Source organism: Castor canadensis, chromosome 11 (assembly GCF_047511655.1).
Source record: "Castor canadensis chromosome 11, mCasCan1.hap1v2, whole genome shotgun sequence".
In the NCBI taxonomy this organism is placed as follows: domain Eukaryota; kingdom Metazoa; phylum Chordata; class Mammalia; order Rodentia; family Castoridae; genus Castor; species Castor canadensis.
The window spans coordinates 115,912,378-115,932,653 of record NC_133396.1 but is presented as its reverse complement, the minus strand read 5'-3'; the positions used below and the strand labels follow the sequence as shown (position 1 = coordinate 115,932,653).

Below are 20,276 nucleotides of genomic sequence, written 5' to 3'. Positions count from 1 at the left end.
AAGGACTGTTTTTGTGTCCTGAGTGGTCACTATTACTACCTTTATAGTTCTAGCTAATTTATAAGCTTAACTCCTAAGCTATTGGATCATCACCACAGCTCCTTCTCCTTCAGCCCTGCTTAAAAACAAAAACACATAAAATAAACAATAATATCCAAACGACAGCAAGAAAAGAAAGGATTTTAACACTGCCACTTCATAGCATAGTGAAAGCAAACCAAAGGTGCATACTCGAGGACTGCATGCTGGAGACTGCCAGTGACAATAGTTACCTCATCATGTTCCCATACAGACTCCTATGACCTAGGTGATCTTGGGCATGTCAGGGATCTAAATTCCACGGACACAAGTGTCCCTCTTCTGTACCACGACATACACTGGCCTGAAGAAGGTGCTGTTTCCCAGGAAAAGGACTTAAATCCCCCTCAAGAAATGCACAGGGCCATAGTTGAGGGAAAAATTATTGCTAACCAAGCATGTGCTGCCTTTCTTCCATTGTATTCTTTGAGATTCTTATTTCAGGTACATTTCAGCATCTTTTTTTAAAGGTCAGATATGTAGGAGAAGACTTTGCTTGACTTGTTAATCTTGTGACAGTTTACACCCAGTGTAGCTTCCTGTCTTTGCTGACTGAATATCTGAAGGAATATTCTCCTTATCAGGCTATGGGAAAAGCTTAAAAAATAAACAACATGGCTGCCTATTGGTGGGAAGATGTGGGAGCCCTTGTCAGCAGGAAGCATCATTTGGCAGCAATGGGACAGTGACCTGTGCTCAGAGAAGCCCTTCCATGCTACATTGGCCGTGTACAGCCCCGTATCTTAATTAAAGAATGTTCTGGCTAGAAAGTACAATCCACACATGTGTGAACATCTGTCACTGGGATCTTAGCAGTGGACTGAATGTTGGAGATGATAAGTTACAGGGTGTGACTTATCATGGTGTCATTATCCATTTTAAAATTGAGTGTTTGGAGGCATAAATGTGGAAGAAAATTGAGAGGAATCCATGAGATCTTTGTCTTTTGTCAAAAGGAAGTTCAAGTCAGGTGTGAAAAGTGTGTGTGCTACTTCTATGGAAACAGAAGTTGTGCATGGATTCTAAGAGCTCAAGAGGGAAAGGAAAGAATCACATCCTTGCAGTCAGATCTTCTTTATCACATAAGTTAAGTAACTAATATGATTACATTCCTCAGTCACTTTTATCTGTCAGTCTCTTTTAAATAGAGCACCTCAATTTTAGAAAAACTCTTAGGGGTAGCATTACAGCTCATGTTGTAGACACATGACTCAGGTAAACTCAGGGGTTTGTCCAAAGATTCTTGGGAAATCAAAGAGCGAACAGGGGTTTACTCCATATCTCCTCATGCAAAGATCCTATCACAGATAGGAAAGCCTTTGATGTGCATTAGTTTTTTTCTCTTCCATTTGAGGTATTTTGGGGTGTATTTTCTTGTTTGAGATTAAGGTGGGCACTATCCATTTCTGATTGCTGTTACTTTAAGAAAGTGAAGTTCCTAGCTCTTCAAGAAGATTTGCTTAATCAATCTCAAAGAGTTCTAGCTTTTGAAATTTTAGCTAAGCAGCTCCAAACCAACAGACACTTGCATTTTTGACTCATTTGAGAAAGCATTTGCATATGCAAACTACAAAAAATAACAGGCGGTTTTAAGAACACTGAAATCTAGACCAGCCAAATAAAACCCCATGTTTTATTCTTAACAGGTAGACTCTCTTTTGTCAAAGGGGGTCTTTCATCTTTAATATAATTCATTTCAGTATATAAATTATACATTGTTTTTTTTAATGCCAGAGCATATTAAAGGGAAAATTCCTGAATTCAGGAGTCTGAAGGCTGGTTAAGACAAGCCAGGAGATCTGGAACTAGAATCCAGAACCCTCCATAGCCCCCCAGTGTCTAATCCCCTGGCCCTGGGTATGACCCAGGGACTTTATGTTTCTTGGTGGGATGATAAAAACATTCATGAGTCTCTCTTCTACTGTGAATCTTTGTATACTTCTGTGTCAGGCATCTCTTCAGTAAAATAGCTAATGACTGTGCTTTTTAAAACTCCTAGCTGTCTGCCCAGTTGTTACAACACCCTCTGGCTCAGTGGGCAGCTTGTGCGCCAGACAGTCCCAGGTGCTTTGTGGGTACCTTGGTGAGTACACTTGTCCACTTTATTCCTTTGACATGGTGATATCAAGTCCGTCTGTAGTATCTATCTCCATTGGGGAACTTGTAAGAGGCAAGATAGGATTCTGAAATGCAGCCTTGTAGATGAGCAATCACAAAGGTTCTGAAAGTTTTTTAGATAGAGTTTCATGAGAAAAACTGATAAATAACTTGGAAGTAATGCCATGACTTGACTGCAGTATGTGAATAAGATATAATGTTCCAGGAGTCACAGAGAGATTTTAAAAATTGATCTCCTGACCCCTACGGAGGCTACTTTTTGGAGAGCTGACTTGAATATCAAGGGAAGGTCCCTTTTTAATATCTATTGTGCCTGTGTTCCTACTTCTGACATAAAGTATTTGTTCAGTTAATGTTTCTTATACTGAAAAAAGTGAAAGGAGATTTTTCTCTCTTTGAGGTTCTAGAGGGAGGCCTGTGGGAGAGTTATGCTGATACTGGTTTTTGTGCCCTTCATATTAACATGTCTATGTTGCATGATAAAATGAATGAGTCAGGTCCTCAGCTAACTGGACCTGGCAGAGTGCTACTTGCTCAAACCACTTTCCCCTGGCCCTCAAGCCAAGTGTAAGTTCCTCAGAGACAGTGCCACATGTTCGACTGAGGGGCACTGAAGCCAGAAGTCTCTACTGATTTCTGATTTGGAATATTAATCAATTTCAACTAGCATTTATTAAATGCCTACTGTACATTGGGCAGTGAGTCCACAGCAAAGAATAGGACTTGAGTGATCCTGATACTCAACGAATTCCATGGTTAAGTTGTTCTCAAACCATGCTCAGGAAGAAAGGAAAACAGACTCATATGTAATCCTGGCATTAGCTCACTGCATATGTTTGAGGCCCTGGCAAGGCTTGGCTTGCGTTGATTCCGAATGTGGGAGAGGTACTGGATAGAGACAAAGGAAATGTTTTTATCGCCCCACTACACACCTGGTTCCCTGGGTATTCCATTCTGCAATTTGCCATGCCCAATCTTGCTTTTTAGGAATCAGTATAGTTTATTTATAGTAACCAGAACTGGGTTCCCCCATCTCCCCAAAAAAGAAAAAGTCTAATTCTGTTGACAGTCTATATTTACTTTTGTATAGAGGTCTCAAAGTGGCTGGAAGCTGCGATGTGAATAAAAGTAGTGAAAGACTCAATCCATGCTTTCAAAGCTCCCTTTTGTGAGACAGATTGTATTTTGTTTCCAAGCTCTGAAGATTTGTTTTATTTCATCTCTAAACTAAAGGGTTAATTGTCCAATTTCTCCCTTCTCATGGGCTGACTTTTGGGAAAGAAAAAGGGAAGAGCAAGAGAGAAGGTAAAAATTTGTTGAATACCCAAAGTCCCTGGTACCTAAGACGTATCATCACATAATCTTCCCAGTTCCCATTGGCAATTCCCATTGGTTGGTCAGGGAAGGCCAAGATGGCAATCTCCATTTTTCAGGAAATTATCATTTGGACTGGTCAATACCTTGTCCTTGGTCAACATCTGAATTCAGGTCTGACTTGGGTGTTTTCCACTTACCTGGGAGACTCCAAGCTTGCTTCTCCTTCCTTTTGCTTTCCTTGTGGAATCCACTCCTGTTCATTTTTATGACTCTCACCTACTATTTTGGGCCGATTTCCTTCTCATTCCTCCCTTCCGTAGCAAACAGGTTGAGAGACCTTCCCTGGTTCTTTGAGTGGATTTTCTTCTCAGACCCTCCTTCTTGCTTGGGGTTATTTTCCATCACTTGACTTCTGAAAGCGTTCCTCTTTCTTTGATGAACACAGCATTGGAAACCTACCCTGACTCTGGGAATATCAGTAGCATGTCTGTGGGTATAGACAGGGAGATAGAGCGCAAGCTCCATAGGGCTCCCCTACCCCAACTGACAGGCCTGTGGGAAAAGTCAGCTGACCCTTCTCAGATCATTCATGCAAGACTGCTGAGCGGTGGGGCTCTGATTTTTTTTTTTTTTCTCTGTTCTTAGAAATAGTAATTGAGTAAAAATGTAAGTGAGGGTTTGCCAGGGGGCAAGCATCCAGGGTCAGGGTGAATTTCTCCATGCTGAGTGTGATTCTGAACACTCGTTAAGTGGAGTCGGCCTGTGCCAAGCAGCTCGAGGGCCATCCGTGTCACCTTGCGTGAACCACTGTCCTTTCCAAGAAGATGCTGGGAGTGGCTGGAGGCAGCTCGAGGCCTGTGGTGCCTCTTGCTTTCCTCACACTGTAACCTGAGCGTTGGTTGATAATTCCATGTTCTGACACTGATGATGAGACTGGTTGTTCTGATGCACCCTCAGCTTTAAAATACCCTGGGAGATAAAGTTGTTCATGCTCCTCACAGACCAGTGGCTTCAGAATCATTTTTCTCTTTTTAAATTTATTATCCCCAATAATAATAATAGTAAATAGTAGTAGTGGTAATGTTAAGGTAAGGTTAGCCTGTTAAAGATTTCCTAACAAGCTATGAATCCAGAGGGAGGCTGGTGACAGAGTTCAAGTTGTAGGGTGCCTGCCTAGCAAGTGCAGCACCCTGAGTTCAGCCCCCAATACTGCAAAAAGAAAGAAAAAAAGAAATAGATACAGAGGATAAACAACAAAGACAGTCCCTGTATGAATGAGTGGATTAACAGTGTTTTTAAGTATGTACTGAGTAAGAGGCTGTTAAGTAGCTCTGTTAAGATTTAAAGATGCATTCAGAGCCTAGCTTATATTTGTATTTGGGGGCAGGGGCAGTTCCTGGCCCTGTTCTTAGGCCTGCCTAGGTGGATTCGCCTGGTAGGGGAATTGAGTTAGCACAATCTAGACTGACACTGCAGGTACTTCTGACTCCCCTGGAGTTTGCAGCTGGCACGGGCAGTGGCTGCTCTGATTATACAGGTCTGTTGACTCAGGCGGATCCAGTGGGGCCTGTGTTTGATCAGCTGGTGTTACAAGTTGGGATCCTGAATCCTCAGCCCAGGTGAAGTTTTCACACTGTGCTTCCCATTTTCCCAAGTGCCCAGCTTAGAATTATGCAAGGAGATGAATTCCTTCACTCAGTGCCTTCATCAGGTAACTGTAAGGTACAAAGGCTTTTTTGTTTGTTTCCTTGCTTATTTTTTTGACCCAGGGTCTTGCTCTGCAGCTCAGGTTGGCCTGGAACTCACAATCCTCCTGCCTCAGCCTCCTGAGTGCTAGGATTACGTGTGTGTGCCACCACGCCCAGCTGAGAAGGGTATTTTTAAAGCTAGTGTTCAATGTAGATGTGACATGTATTATATAATGTGTTAATGTAAAATTCCCCAGGGTAATGTTTGGTCAAAGCATTACCATCCTCTTTATGGCCTGAATCATGTTCTGACACATTCCGTGGGGTGAGGCTCTAGCCAACAATGGAATGTAAACTCTACTATCTCAGCCAAGCTCAGTTTCCGGTAACTGCACTTTTCTTAAGCAGAGGTATTAAAGTGGTGGGAATCTAACGGAGCTATTAAAAAGGAAAGTTAGTGATAGTGACATATTTGACTTATGTAATTCTATGCCTCCTGGCATTCTGATGTAATCTTTTGAAGCATCCAGTGTTTTGAATCCAATCTACAGTATGAATATTCTATAACTACTGTAGTTTTTGTTGGGCCATCCTACTGTTTAGAGAAATATCTAGTTCTCCTGTATGGTCTGCATCACTAAATAGCCTATGTGGCTCTTGAAGTATAAGAAGAATGATCGATAGAGTTAATTTTACTTCCTAACAAGGCTTTAACAAAGATCTCTACATTAACTCCAAATACAAATATGAATCTAAAATAAATGTCCAATGTGGACAAAGCTCTTGGGAAGGCCAAGGTAAAGAGAGGGCATCCTTATGGTATGCTAGTTTATTTTGTGGTATTTATTGATTGTCTGTTTGTGTCAGATACCAGTCTAGTTCCAAGTAATACCACCAGTGAATAGAACAGCAAAAATCTTTGCCTTCTGGTACAGGAAGACAGACAATTAAAAATAAAGATTAAATAAGGATGGTAGAATTTGATAAATGTTATAGGGAGGATAAATAGAATGAGTTTAGGGGAAGGAGAGGTGAGCTATGATTTTAAATAAGCAGGACATGGAAGGGTTCTTTAGGAAGATGGGGTTGAAGCAGAGTCTCAAAGGAGATCAGAGTGGCTATAGGGAAAGCATTTCTGGCAAAGGGAAATCCTGGCGTGTTCCAGGATTATCAAAAGCATCCTAGGAGATGAGATTAGAAAGATAGTGAGAGGACAGGTATGGTGGTAATCCTTGTACTTGGAGGCAGAGGCAGGTGGGATCACAAGTTTGAGGCTAGCCTGGGTTACATAGTGAGAACCTTTCTCAAAAAAAAAAAAAAAGAAACTCAAAATAATAATAATAATAGTAAATAAAATAATGGACAGTTCATGTGGAGCCTTGTGAGTCATCTGAGATCTGTGGTTTGTCCTCTGAATATAATGGGTAAAAGGGTGATTTAACCAAAAGTGTACTGTGGCTGTTAAGTTGAGACTAGCCAAGGTAGAAGCAGGAATGTCACTGAGGAAGTCTTTGTGAGGCATTAGAATGGAATTTTGCAACTGCATTTCTAGGTAAAACTGCAGTGTAACAAGAATCTCAAGCAGACTTGCCTTGTGCTGGGTTCTTTCTTTAGCAAATAGTTTGATAGGTTCCTTATATCAATTATTTTCTTATTTGATTGCTTTAATTTAGTTATTGGCAACTCACTTCCTTCCTTTCTGGGAAGAAGTTAACTGTGTGTTCTTCTGTGCATGAAAATAACCCCCCATGGTCTCTTATCTTATGCTGACAAGTGTGGACTGGTGGCTGTTGGCATTTGTACTTGCTGTATTGCCTTGTAATAACCTTCTTCCACTCAGTGGCCAGGGACACAGCACTAAACCAGGTGACCAATCCTTAGCCTACAAGAATGACAGATGACCTTTCTCTGAAAAAAATCAGACTTGGAAGGGTCTATGAATCTGTCCAGCTGTGCCTCGTGCAAGAAATGGAAATACTTTTGCCTAAATGTTGAAATGAGCTCATAAGCCAGGGAATTTGTGAAACTATGTCTCTTATCTGTCAAATAGATTTCTGTTGGGCCAGAGTTTGCTTTCTAATTCTTAAGTTTTGAACAACAGGACTTTACATTGGAACGTTGATTTTATTCCTTCATCTATCTGTACAAGAGCTATTGAGGGTACTGGATGCTGACTGATGGAATCGGGATATAGCATACACCCCATGCTCAGAGAGGCTTTGGTTAGAGAGAAAGTAAGGCAGACCAGACCAGTCAAATAAAAACAAAAAGCCAACACTGTGTGGTTGATTATAAGTAAGGATCTAATAGGCTAAAAGAATTGCTTAACTTGTCCCAGAGAGGTGAAGGAAATCTTCTTTGAGGAGATGATATTTACCACTTGAAAGATGACCTTTGAGATTGTAGTTGGCATCACCAAGCATCAATAGGAAGCCGTTTTATGTTTTCTGAAAGGTGAAGATTTGTACTTTCATGTTTCTTCCTCTGTGAGTTTGCATGACTGCCATTTTGATGAATCATGAAAAACAGCAAGAAAGGTTTAGTGTGGTCTTTGAAAAAAAAATGATGTGTTTCTACAAGGGAACCCCATTGAAAGACTGGGGCTGGAGAACAAGACCATGTGGTTATATCAAGTATTTATTATTCAGAGTTGATACACTTGGAAGACAGACTTGACCTGCTGTACATAAACATCCATGTCTTGGTGCACTGTGGTATATTGGAGCTCCATGAAATTCAGCATTGTTTTATAATTTCAAAGTTATTATCTGAGCTTTTCTCTCAATCTCTATAGCATATGACAAATATTTCTCTCATTCATATTAGTGGACCTTGTGGGTTGGCTGTGCTCTGCTCTGAGATTTCCACTCTGGAACCCAGGCCAAGGGAACTGGCCCTAACCTGGGCATGGTGATCCCATGGGAGAACCATGAGATGTGACAGCCCTGACCCACATTCATTGTCTAAGGCAAGTCACATGGCCAAGTATGATTTTGATAGGGTGAGAAGAGGGCACAAAGGAGAGGCTGGCTGGGGATTGGCCTAGGAGGGAGGAGGAGTCAACACTTTGAGCAAATCATAGAGTCTATTACAGAGTAGGTGGAGAAGTTAGGAAAGAAAGAATTTCACCCATGCTAAAAGCCCTAAATATTTTGAGTATGACATGATTCTATCCACTCTGTTGATTTATTTGTAGAATTACGGGGAACGTTCTAGTGGATATTGACTGAAAACTTAGTAGGTTGATTTTATAAGATAGACATAAATGTCATTTCCCTTCATCTTTATAAATTACTTTCTCTTCTTACAGAGACAAGTTTATGTAGCGTAAAAGTCACAGTTGGATATACCAGCTTTCTGAAGCAAGTCCTGATGTGTCATGTGAAGTTTATGTATGTCAGGGAAGTGCTGAAGCTCAGACTTACTTCCACAACATGTAGTGCCATCCCTTAGCCTCAGGGGCCTGGATTGCTACCCTGGTCCTGACATGCCTAGCTGTGTCTGGCAGATGTTGTCCATAGTAAGGATTCAGGCTAAGTTTCCATGAGAGGATCGGTCTGTGACTGCTGACTGTTAGCTAGAGGGAGCATGATGTTCTTGCTTTTTATCTATCTGTGTGAGCCCCATGCCATCTTCAACATGGTGTACCATGTTCCCTAGAACAAGTCTTGTCTTACCCGAACCATGGTCTCCTGACAGTAATGACCCACCAGGTAGACTGTCTAGAATTATACTTCTTCTTTTTGTATCCAGTGCACAAACTGGAAAGTACCCTGCCTGGCATGGGGCATCTGCTGTTTGATCCCAAGGCAGTGACATCTCTCTGCTCTGACAGCCTTTGAGCGTGCAAGGTAGCTTGATGCTTGCAAGTTCATAAATAATCATCTCCACAGCCTATTATTAGTAGCAACAGATGCTAAGCTTTTCCAGCCTGCTCTCAGGGTCAGTGGTGGGAAAGAGAAGACAAAAATGAAAGCATTGTTTTGCACATGGCTGGACATCTGCACTTCTGAATTGCTCTGTTGTGTGTATGATGCAACTGCTGGAGCTGTTTTGCTGAATGTGAACTTTGTCCACCAACTGGAGTCTAAATTAGTTTTGGATCCTTCTGAAATCTAAATGGTCAGACCATATTTTTCTAATATTCAGTTGGATTGTATCTTTGCTCTGAAGTGGAGCTGACTGCGTATGTGTTCACATCAGCAGCAGGGGTTGCTTCTCTATTTTCCTGGTCTGTGTTGCTTGTTTTCTCAAGACTGCTACTTAACTTCTTTCATTGTCCATATTCGGGAAGCTAGGAAAATAGCTCCCTGTGGAATGGTGGCTGCTGTGACTTCAGGGATGATTAACTCCAGTGTTATTGTTAGGAAGAGAGCAAATTGTTTTTCAGAAACTAAACAGGTGAATCACCAAGAACAGCTAACCTACCAGGTATGCTGGTACAGTGACCCACTTGAACTTGGGCTTCAGATATCAAAGTGCTCAGGCTCTGGGTTGGGAACTTTGCCCACTGTCAAGGCTGCATTGCTGTTTGTAATGCTCTGCTATGCATGAATATCACCTGGGAAATCTTATGTTACTTACACTAGAGTCCATCCTGCAGGAATTCTGACTTAGGTAGTCTGGGAAGGGATCTGGTATCTTTAGTTTTAAAAAGTTGCCCAGGTGATTCTAATTTGTTACCAGAGTTGAGAGCCTCAATTTGGGGGTATCCACAGCTTGGATAAAACTGTGTGGCTTTGTCTAGCTATCTTTGTTGTATTCTGAGTGTATTTTTGCATGTAGGAAAGGAATCTATTTGGATGGGGGCGTTAAAGTAAAGGGAGAGTGATTTTATCTTTAATAACAATATGAAAATAATGCTAACCATCAGTTACTGAATATTATATCAGGCCCTGGGCTAATCTCCATGTTGGCATTATACATAAACATTATTATCGTCAATTTTACAGATAAGAATGTGGAGGCTTACATGTACCATGTATAATTTCCCCATAATCACACAGTGGATAAGTGGCAGAACCAGAACTTGAACTTGGTCTGTTTGACACCAAAGTTCATCCTAGTAATCAGACCCCTATGATGGGAAATTAAAATTTTAAATGAAAATTTATTTGAAAGAATGAGAGGTTAAAAAAGGAGAATCCTTCTTTTCTAACAAAGGAAAAAGATATGCTTGGATATGTTTCTTTTTCTGTTTTTAAAAATATAGCATTTCTCTCCTAAAAACCAATGAAAGCAGAACTCATGAGTTTAAATGCAGGTATTGAAGTTAGGCAGTGGCTCCTGCACCATTCTTTGTTTTCCCCATTTGAAGAATGGAAATAGTTTCCTCGTCTATGAATTTATATACAGGATGAAGGCATTCTTAAGTTTTTCTCTTGTCCAGGTTGGGTAATAATTAGAGTATGCAGTATAAAATCCTGGTGTTTTTTATATTGTTTCCTGGATTGGACAACTGTTTGTTGTTGTTGTTTGGTTGTTTTTTTGTTTTGTTTTCAGGCTGGTAAATCTAAGTACCCACTTCTTACTTAAACAATTCTATTGGTTTTCTTTTTTGTTTGCATTTGTTTTTTGAGACAGGAACTTGCTATGTAGCCCAGGCTGATCTTGAACTCACTATGTGTTCTAGGCTGGTCTTGAACTCATGATCCTCCTACCTCCACTTTCCAAGCACTGAGATTGTAGGCATGATCCACCTGGACCCAGCTAAGTGCATTGATTTTCTAGTGCCTATTAAAATATTAGAATAGGATCCTAGAAATTCCATAGCCAGTTCCTAACCTCTGTCAATACTGTACCTAGGAAAGAATGTTGCAGATTTAGGCATCCAATAAATATTGGTTAAATAAGGGAGAGAACGAATTTTGGAAATATAGGCCATCATAGGCACAGAATGTTGCACCTTGCTAAGTACTTCTTGGGAAGTCAGTTGTTATGCTCCCTGTTTCTCCATGGGCCCCTTGGTCAGCTAGCCAACTGCTAATTGCCCACCTTGAAGAAATGTTGTGTACCTAAAACATTGCAACATTAATAGGCTTTTTACAAGGTTTTATCATCAGCAGCTTCATTTATACCTTTCAGCCTTGATGAAAGGATACTGACTTTTTCTTCCCTCTTCAAGTAGTATTTTTCATATTATAAGTTAGAAAAAGTGCAGCATCCCCAGGGCACAGAAGGAGCAGGAGAGAAGTGACTTGCCAGCTCATGTGAAAGATGAGAAGTACAACCTCAATGCCTTTTTATCCCCTGCTAGAGGGACACCTGGAGGAGACCCTGCTCCCTCTGTGAGTTCAAACTGCTGTCACTGGAGCTATAAAGGGACATTTAGGACCATGTTTTTGGGTCTTTAGCCAGACAGCACAAGTATTTTTAGGGTTCTTCTTGTCTCAATCTAATTTCTGCTTGAAACTTTAACATATGCAGGCTGCACAAAAAAACTTTTAAACTGCTCTCTGGGTAGTATAGTGTGTGTGTGTGTGGGGGGTGGATTAATACTATAGCCTTCACACAGACTTTTTTCCCCTTTCTTCTTTTTTTATTGCTAAATATCCAAAAGGCTGAACAGAGGAAATTCAAGTCTAACCCTGGAGGGACCCCTGTTTAGTCATCTGTCTAGACAGACGAGTTCATAATGGGTCTTTCTGTTTCTTTTGCTTTCTATAACAGACAGTGGTCCCTTCCTTTCAACTTTGTGTAGATATTATCCTTTGGTTTGTTGATTCCATCCTGCTGTTGATAAGCCAAGAAAGTGACTCACCTATGAGCCAAAAATGACTCTTGAGTGTGACAATTAGAAAATACAGGTTTAGCATACTTAAGCAAAATCCTGACTGTGCCACATCCAGCAAGTCTGTTACCCTTTCTGAACTTCATTTTTTTCTCTAAAATACAGATTGATTAAAACCCTCTAATTTCTTAATCATCTAACACGTAAAATGTCTTACACATGGTAGGGGCTGAATAAATTGTCATTTGTTCAGTCATTCATTTCAAGGTCATTGAAACCTTTAATTCTCTTGCTTTCCTATTCTGAGAACCTGTTGAAAAACTAGAAATTCTAGCCCATGTTTTTAATCTCAAGTAGGTATACATTGAGAACAGCAAGTGATATTTTTTTCAAAATCTAGAAAAAAAAACCTAATGCCAGTTTCTGAGAGGAAAATAATATTGGAGATATTATTTAAAAATCTGAGCTATCTACAAATAGTCAAATTCATAGAATAAAAGAGAGGAATGGTGGTTGACAGGGGTTGGGGTGGAGGGTGGGAAGTGCCTAATCAATGTGTATAAATTTCAGTTTAGCAAGAAGAATAAGCTGTATCGCTCTATCATATGTTATACCTAAAGTCCCAAATAATGCATTGCACACTTAAAACTTTGTTAAAAGAGTAGAGATTGTGTTGTGTGTTCTTGCCATCTCCTATCCCCACCACCTCAACTAATTGAAGAAATGAATAAGGCAGACCGATGTTCTTTGCTTTCTTAGAAGGGATAGAAACTCTCAGAACTTGCCCAAAATGACTGTATGTGTTAATAGCTCTTCAACAACTAGATGGTATATCAAATATCTCACTTCCTTATCATTTCACTTTAAGCCTTGCCTGAATTATCCCTGAAAACCATGATCTGGAACATTTTGGTTTTTTTTTTTTTTTTTCATTTAGTTTGGCTCCTATTCACCAAATGTATACTTATCATTTGAGTTGGTGCCTGAATTACACAGGAGAATAAGAAGTGAGATAAAAGGGGATGGATTCTTCTGCAAGAGGAACACAGACTTCCATAGTGGGAAGGTAGTAGTATCACGCAACCTAGGATAAACTACCACTATTTCTAGTGACGTGACAGTGGTTCCTTCTTTAAGCCACAGTTTTTTGTTCCCTACCTAAATGGGATAAGCCAGGTGAGTACCTGATAGATGAAAGACTCCCAGTAATTTAGTAATACGGTTTTTGTTGTTATTATCCCTTTGCTTATCACTATTCTATTATCCCTACCCTTGAATAGCTTCTAGTCTATTTGTGGAGACAAAATTGTAAACACACTACCCAACACAAAGCAGAAAAACAAAATAAAAAAAAAGATGAATGCTATTTATGAGCAAAGTGCAGTAGGAATACCCAGGTAGGGGTGGTTGGCTAACGAAACCAACTTGTAAGAGAAACCATCCCTAACATCCACAGAACCATGTGTTGGCCTGAGCAGGTTATATCCACAGCCTTCAAGTGAAAAGAAGATAGAAAAATAAGCCAGTCTGTCAGCCGCTGGAGGAAAGAAACAAAGAATATCTATGTTGATAAAACATTTTTTACATCTCACAGTGTGGTTCATGACATTTTCATGCATTGAAATTCCATCAGGACCCAGAGCTTTACGTGGCTCTGGGTATGGTACGTCTGAGTCATGTCTCTTTCAATACAACTACAATCAATAAAAATTCCCAGTAAAATGTGGTTAGCCACAAGGACCTCCCTCTCCTCCAACCCCACCCACAAGTTAGCATGGTGATTCATTTGGCCGAGTGCCCCTCCCCCTAACACACTTTACATCAGGAGGTACTTAGGCCTCTCCAAGTAAAGAAGTCCTACTTTTCTGCCAGTCTCTGACCCTCTCCTGTGCATCTTCCCCCACCCTGGGCACCTGGGAAGCTGAGTCCTGTTTAATACCCTGGGTGTCTGTGGTTAGGAAGAAACTATGTCCAATTTCATGAGGAAGCAGGATAGAAGGCCATATTGAGTAAAAATTCTCCTCTCTCTTACTTATATAACTCTGGCTGCCTCTTTCTACATCCTCTTTAAAATGAAATGCTGAGATGGGGTATGTTGTAGTGTTTTTGTTTTTATTTTTCTTCCATGGAAGGAACCTGAGGCCATGCATGAGTTGTGAGTTCTCAGAAAGGAATGGGAAAGGCAGAGAGGAAGGAGAGGAAAGGAGGGTAACAGAAAGAGGCATGGAAAGGCCAGAAAGATAGCTTCCTTGCTTCTTCTTTGTGTCTGTAACTATCACCCTCCTACACAGCACCTTCCCAACTAGCTAAGCTGAGAACAGTGTCTGCCAGGGGAGTCCTGTTGTCACCCATCAGTCCTTGAAGCATGACCTTCCACCACCCACAGAGGACAGCTGGCTTCACTGTTACCTTGCATTGTAAAAGATGAGGAATGTGGAGTATTTTCTTTAACCACATGAGAACGCTGCTTCTTTCTTCCTTCTTCCTAATGTTCATAGTCAGTCTTCCTAATTCTTCCTCAAAGTCTTCTGTTTGCATGTCTCAGAGAAGTTCAGTCAGTTCTGGCATCTGAATCAGGGAGGACCATAGTAGAAGTCCACCAGCTGGGCTCTAATCTCATTTTACCAGTTGGCTTTATGTGCCTGTAGTTGATGGAGACAGATGGGTCTAGAAATATCCAATTGCATTTGAGTTCTTTTGCTTAAGGAAATCAGTTACCTTTTGAAATTACCTCTGTCCTGCTCCTTTTATCCACTCTTGGTATTTGGCCAATAACAATAATAATAATATTTATGTAGCACCTCTTATACTCGAAAGTCCTCTTCTGTGTATTTCAGAGACTTTGATGTATTTGATCCTGGCAGTAGTAAGATTATTGTTTTTTCCAGATCACATATGAGGAAGTCAAGGCAGAGAGAGAGTTTAAAGAACTTACCTGTGATGGCTAAAATTGATTGTTAATTTGATTGGATTGAGAAACACCTAAGAACTAAGTAAAGTACACCTCTGGGTGCGTCTGTGCAGGTGTTTGCAGAGATGACTAGCTCATGGGGACTCTGATCTAATGAATGGTTTAATCCATTGATGGATTCAAAATTTGAATAGGTGGTGGAACTATGGAAAGTGGGGCCTTGTGGAAGGAAGGAGGTCACGGAGCGTGGGTCCTTGGAGGCTGTATCTTGCCCTGCCCCCTTCCTGTTACTTCTCCACTCTGATTCCTGTCCACAATGATGTGAGTTTTTCTGCCATGCCCTGCCTGTCATGATGGATTGAAACTTCTGAAACCATGAGCAAAAGAAATCTTTCCTCTTTTAAAGTCATTTATGTCAGGTATTCTGTCACAGCAACAAGACATCTAATACATTGTCCACACTACTAAGTGATAGAGCCATGGCACGTACCCACCAAAGTTGCCGCTGTCACCATCACTCACTCAAATTAATAGGAAGCTCAAGTCTGTTATCAACCATGTGGCCCAAAGCAGCAGTATGGTGTAATGGTGAAGGGCACAAATTCTGGGATGAAAATGGCCTAGGTCTGAACGCTTAAGGGAAAGACATTCCACCTGTTCTAAAATATACAAACCACCGTACCATCATACCAAGTTCAAAACCTGCACGGTGCACACATATGCTGAACTCCTTAGGTTCTGAAACTGGAAAGAGTAATTAATCAACATGCCAAATTCTCTTTAGATGACTTTTTTTTTTAAAAGCTAACCCTCTTGATTAGCAAATAGTACAAATGTTTATAGAGTTGGAAGATTTTTTAATATCTTTATTTGAATTGCACAACGCAGCCAAATGTAGTTTGGCCCCAGGCTGCAGAGTATATGTGTCTGGGTGCCAAGAAGCAACTGCACTCTGCCTGAGATGCCAGGCATTCCAGACCTGTTACCTTGTAAGTGTAATATTTACCAGACTTTTGCTTCATCTGGAGATGAAGAGCAGAGCCGAATAGAGTGGGGGTGACTCCAGCTGCTGTGAAGGGAGCTCAGTGTTAAGAGGAATCCTTGAATGAGTAGGTAGTTGGGAAGGTAAAATAGATTTGACAGAAACAGCCCCTTTGCTGGCAACTTGGTATCTAGAGGAAATAGTAGGCTAATACTTTGGGGTGCTTCCTTTGTTCCAGGCAGAGGGATAAATGTTTTGCTTTCACAATTCTATCTTACCCTCACTATTCTACAAGGAAAAGTGCAGCTAACAGAGTTTAGTGGTCTACCCAGGATCAATTTTGTTCTGTTCTGAGGTCACTTCTTATTTTTGCTTTAATAAAACTAATATAGATCATGGGATGATAATGCATCCAGCAGAACTCAAATGAGCTGAGATACCCACTATTCCTTCTGTAGGTTTCCATTCTCTAACCTGCCCAGCTGTCCTATAAGTTAGATGCTATTTACATCTTACATTTGAGGAAACTGAAGCCTAAAAGGCTAAGGCATTTGCCAAAGGCATACTCTGTTGCAGCAAAACCAGTTGTAGAATCTGGGTCTCCTACATCCCAAACCTTAAATTGGCTTTGTGTTAATAGGAAACATCTTCATTAGGTACCAGTGACAAGACCACAAATGAAACAGAACCCTAAAACTCTGGACAAGCTCAACTCTCTATGATGTTTCTATAAGAGAACAGGCCTGAGGCAGAGGTCCAGATCATCTATACTGGGCCCTGTGTATTAGTGGACAATAGCAGGAATGAATTGTCTTCAAGTTGAAGAAATTATCAGTTGACAGTCCCATGTTTTACTTCTTATGACTTCATCTGATGAGTAAAATTTGAAGAGATCCCTGCTGGTTGGCAGAAAATGGGAGAGCCAAAGCTGTAGTCCTTTCCTGCCTTTACCGGAGAGGGGTCACCATTAGTACCCTTAATTCATAGGAAAAATTAATTAATTAATTAATTACACCCTGGTGCTGGAAGCAGCCCTCGCACGCTCTCCTCCACCCCCTACAGAGCCAAGGCTGTCTTCCAAGGAGGCTGGAAATACAAACAGAGGGGCCTTCTTGCCCTCACCACCTTGTGAGAGCCCTTATTCAGCTACTGGTTCCTTTGCTTAGAGGATTATGCCTTAGTTGAGTCTCACCCAAAAAGCAATATTTTTAGCTGAAGGTGGAAAATTATAAAAGCAAAGGTGAGGAGTGAAGGTCTTTGGAAGAACCATCACCCCCAGTGCGGATGAGATGTGCTCCAAGACACACTTTCAGACTCAACAAGGCCAGATTCATCCAGGTGCTCAACAGTTTGACACTGATAAAGTGACAGGTTCTCAGCAATGACTTGTACTTCTACAGCAAAGTAGGGAGTCAGGCTTCTTTTTCTTTTCTCTGTAGAAAATCCAGTTTTTCTCTACTGGCTTCACAGTTCCACTCTGCCCCATTGTATATTAGGGCACAGGAACTGAACCCAAATGTTGATTTTTCCATCATTTGAAATCTTACAATAGAAGAGAGGTGGAGTAACTTGCTTGATAATGAACCAGCCAGATTGTGGGAATTGGAGCTAGATTTTGGAAACTGAAAAGTCATCAATTCCTGACCCAACACAATGCTCAGATCATCTTCAAAGGCCACCGCTGGCTTCCTTATACACTGTAATCTTCATTGGGCATTTCTTCATGCATTTCAAGTGTGTGGAAGTATGAGATGCTGTTGCTCTTTTTGTCTACTCATATCAATTTTTTTGTTTTCTTTTTGTGAGACAGCATCTCACTTTGTAGGTTAGGCTAGCCTTGAACTCAGTATGAGGCCCAAGATGACCTTGAGCTCTTGCTTAAGCCTCCCAATTGCTGGGATTACTGGCATACACTACCACCCCAGGATCGACTGTTCTCAATTTTTGGAAATGGATGTTTGTGGGAGTGAGGAGGCTGTTATGTGACACAAACCTACTGTCAGTTGTTCTTGGAGTCTTCTTGAACATAATCAGCATTTTAAATTAAACACTAGACAATAAGGAAAATGAGAATAAAATGAAAAAGAGAAAAGCACAGGAATACTATGTAATAGAGATCTAAAATTTTGGATTCTGTGTTTGGACATTGTGGGAAAACCCTGGGACAAGATTTATGATGAAATTAGGGAGTTAATCAGAAAACTTTGAGTATGAATGGGCTCACATTTAGACCAAATCTGAAACCTCTGTTCTATCATGTATAATCCTATAGGGTTTTGCAAGTGACCTTTAGGATGGCCCAAAAGGCAAGACAGGGAAGCATGTGGCTTTAATGTATTTTTAATGTATTTTGTATTACAAATACGAATTTATATTAAGAAATGTAGGACATGTTGAAAGGCAGAACATGGTTGCTGCTTAACCTTTCAGACGTTTCCTTTTCTTTCTTTTTTTTTTTTTGCTGACAAAACAGGTGGCCAAAAGAGAGCATGTGTGTGTGTTTGTGTGTGTGTGTGTGTGTGTGTGTATGTGTGTGTGTGTGTGTGTGTGTATCACAGGCAATATCACCCAGGTCTCTATTGGCTTCACAGTCAATTAGGAACTCTTACCAAGAACTGGCAGTCCTTGCAAAATCCCTTAATCCCTTCAACCATGATGTTTGGGTTTTTTTTTTTTTTTTTTTTTTTAGCTAGAGGATTTAAACATAGCCACATGTCAGAGGACTCACAAGATTTGGTGACATGTCCCATGAGTCAGGGATTAAGGAGTTAGAAATTGCAACAAAATCAACCATAGGCTCTGAAGAACTTTCCATGAAAGGCACTTTCAAATAAGGAACATTGCCTTTGGATCTCCCCATCCAGAGAGGTAGAGAGTAAACACATACTGACAAAAAGTACACATTCTGGATCCCCAGAGTCATTGCGAAATGACCCAAGAATGCTTTGTGTCCCTCTCTCCTTTCCTACCTTTCAACACCACAGAGTTTGCCATTTATGAAGATTCTGTGGCTGTTGGAAGAGTTCTGTAAAAATGAGATGCAGAGAAAGTTTATTTGAATAGTATAAGGTAATTCAAAATGCTCTGTGGCTTTCTTTCTTTCTTTCTTTCTTTCCTTTTTTCTTTTTGTAGCTTTACATGCTCAGTATTATTTTCTCATTTGCCATTGTCTCTGGAGGAAAATATATGAGAGACCTAGCAAAAGAATTTTGTTGAAGTTGGGATGGGGCATAGAACTGGTCGAGATCGTGTAAGCAAACGCTTGTTATCATTGAATGATCTCTGGGGATGTGTGGATGACATACTCTGATTCCATGAGTGAGTTTAAGTGCAGTAATGACATCTTAAACTTGTCCTTTTGAGTTTAGCAAAAGCACTTACTGTCACATTTGAGTCTGGTTACAGTCCTGTAAAGTGATCCCCCAGTCACACACACAGGGAGGTTATGTGTCTTCCCCAAAGTAAGGTAACTTCTGGGGCACATGGGAATTCTTACGAAAAAGTGGCAATTGGTGGTGGAAACACTTCATCTCCTTGACCTTGAGATTTGGAGAGTCTTACTGAAGGATTTAACATGACCACATGTCAAAACTAAAGCCAACATTTCTTCCTTGGGCTGCAACAGACAGAAATGGGAAAAATCACACACAGTGTGGCCTTGGCTGGTGAGGGCTGACGAAGGAGCAGTCATATGGGCCTCATTGGGATCTCCTTGAAAACCTCAGTTAGCTTTTTATAAGCTCAGTCTTTGAACACTGAGTACTGCCTGGCTCCTTCCCACTCCTTTCTCTTGGAGAGAAATTTGAAATTCAGAATTGTTAGAATTAGACTTGGCTAATATGCCTCAGTACAGAGTCACAGGTCATCAGTTTTTCTCCTTGAATCTTGTCATGTAAAGTTTTGACTACTCCCAGATCCCTGGGACCTTCTCCCTGGCTCCTTCTGTGAATAGCGCTATTAAAAGTTCTGTTCTTCACTAAGTACCGAACATGAGCTGTTCTAGGATTTTCTGTTCTCTGGTCTGTGAAGTGCTACAGAACAAACCTTTATCAGGGGAAGAGGGGGAGATAGAACAGTGAAAAGAGTATGGGCTTGGGATCAGATAGACTTAGTTTACAATTTCCAGCCACTTTTCTGTTTTATATGCCTGTCGTTGCACAGTGACTTATCTGCTGGGAATCTCAATCTCTCCATACATTGGTAATAGTGGGGATTGGAAATTACCAAGCACACAGTAGGCACTATCAATAAAAGGCCATTTATATGTGATAGTCAGATGTCATTAAGGTGAAAAATGAGATGATGTCTAAGAAAGCGCTTTGTAAATTGTTTTTCAAATGTGGGTACTGCTAATGGTACATGTCTGCACGTTTCATGGTATACCTGGTTTATCAAGTAATCTAGTGGTTCAACAACTCCTGACACCAAGAGTAGTTTTCTAAGATATGTCCT

General features: G+C 40.7%; 1 protein-coding gene across 2 annotated transcripts in view; it reads left to right on the top strand.

The window, feature by feature from the left end:
• Positions 1 to 20,276, top strand: part of Tgfb2 (transforming growth factor beta 2) — a 79,546-nt gene that overhangs the window by 11,982 nt on the left and 47,288 nt on the right. The window contains exon 2 of one of the 2 annotated variants that reach the window (XM_020182998.2): positions 2,078 to 2,161. The exons of the other annotated variant lie outside the window; for it this stretch is intronic. Within the exon in view, the coding sequence (XP_020038587.1) occupies positions 2,078 to 2,161 (84 nt within the window). The remainder of the gene's footprint in view (positions 1 to 2,077; positions 2,162 to 20,276) is intronic. 2 annotated transcript variants of the gene reach the window in all.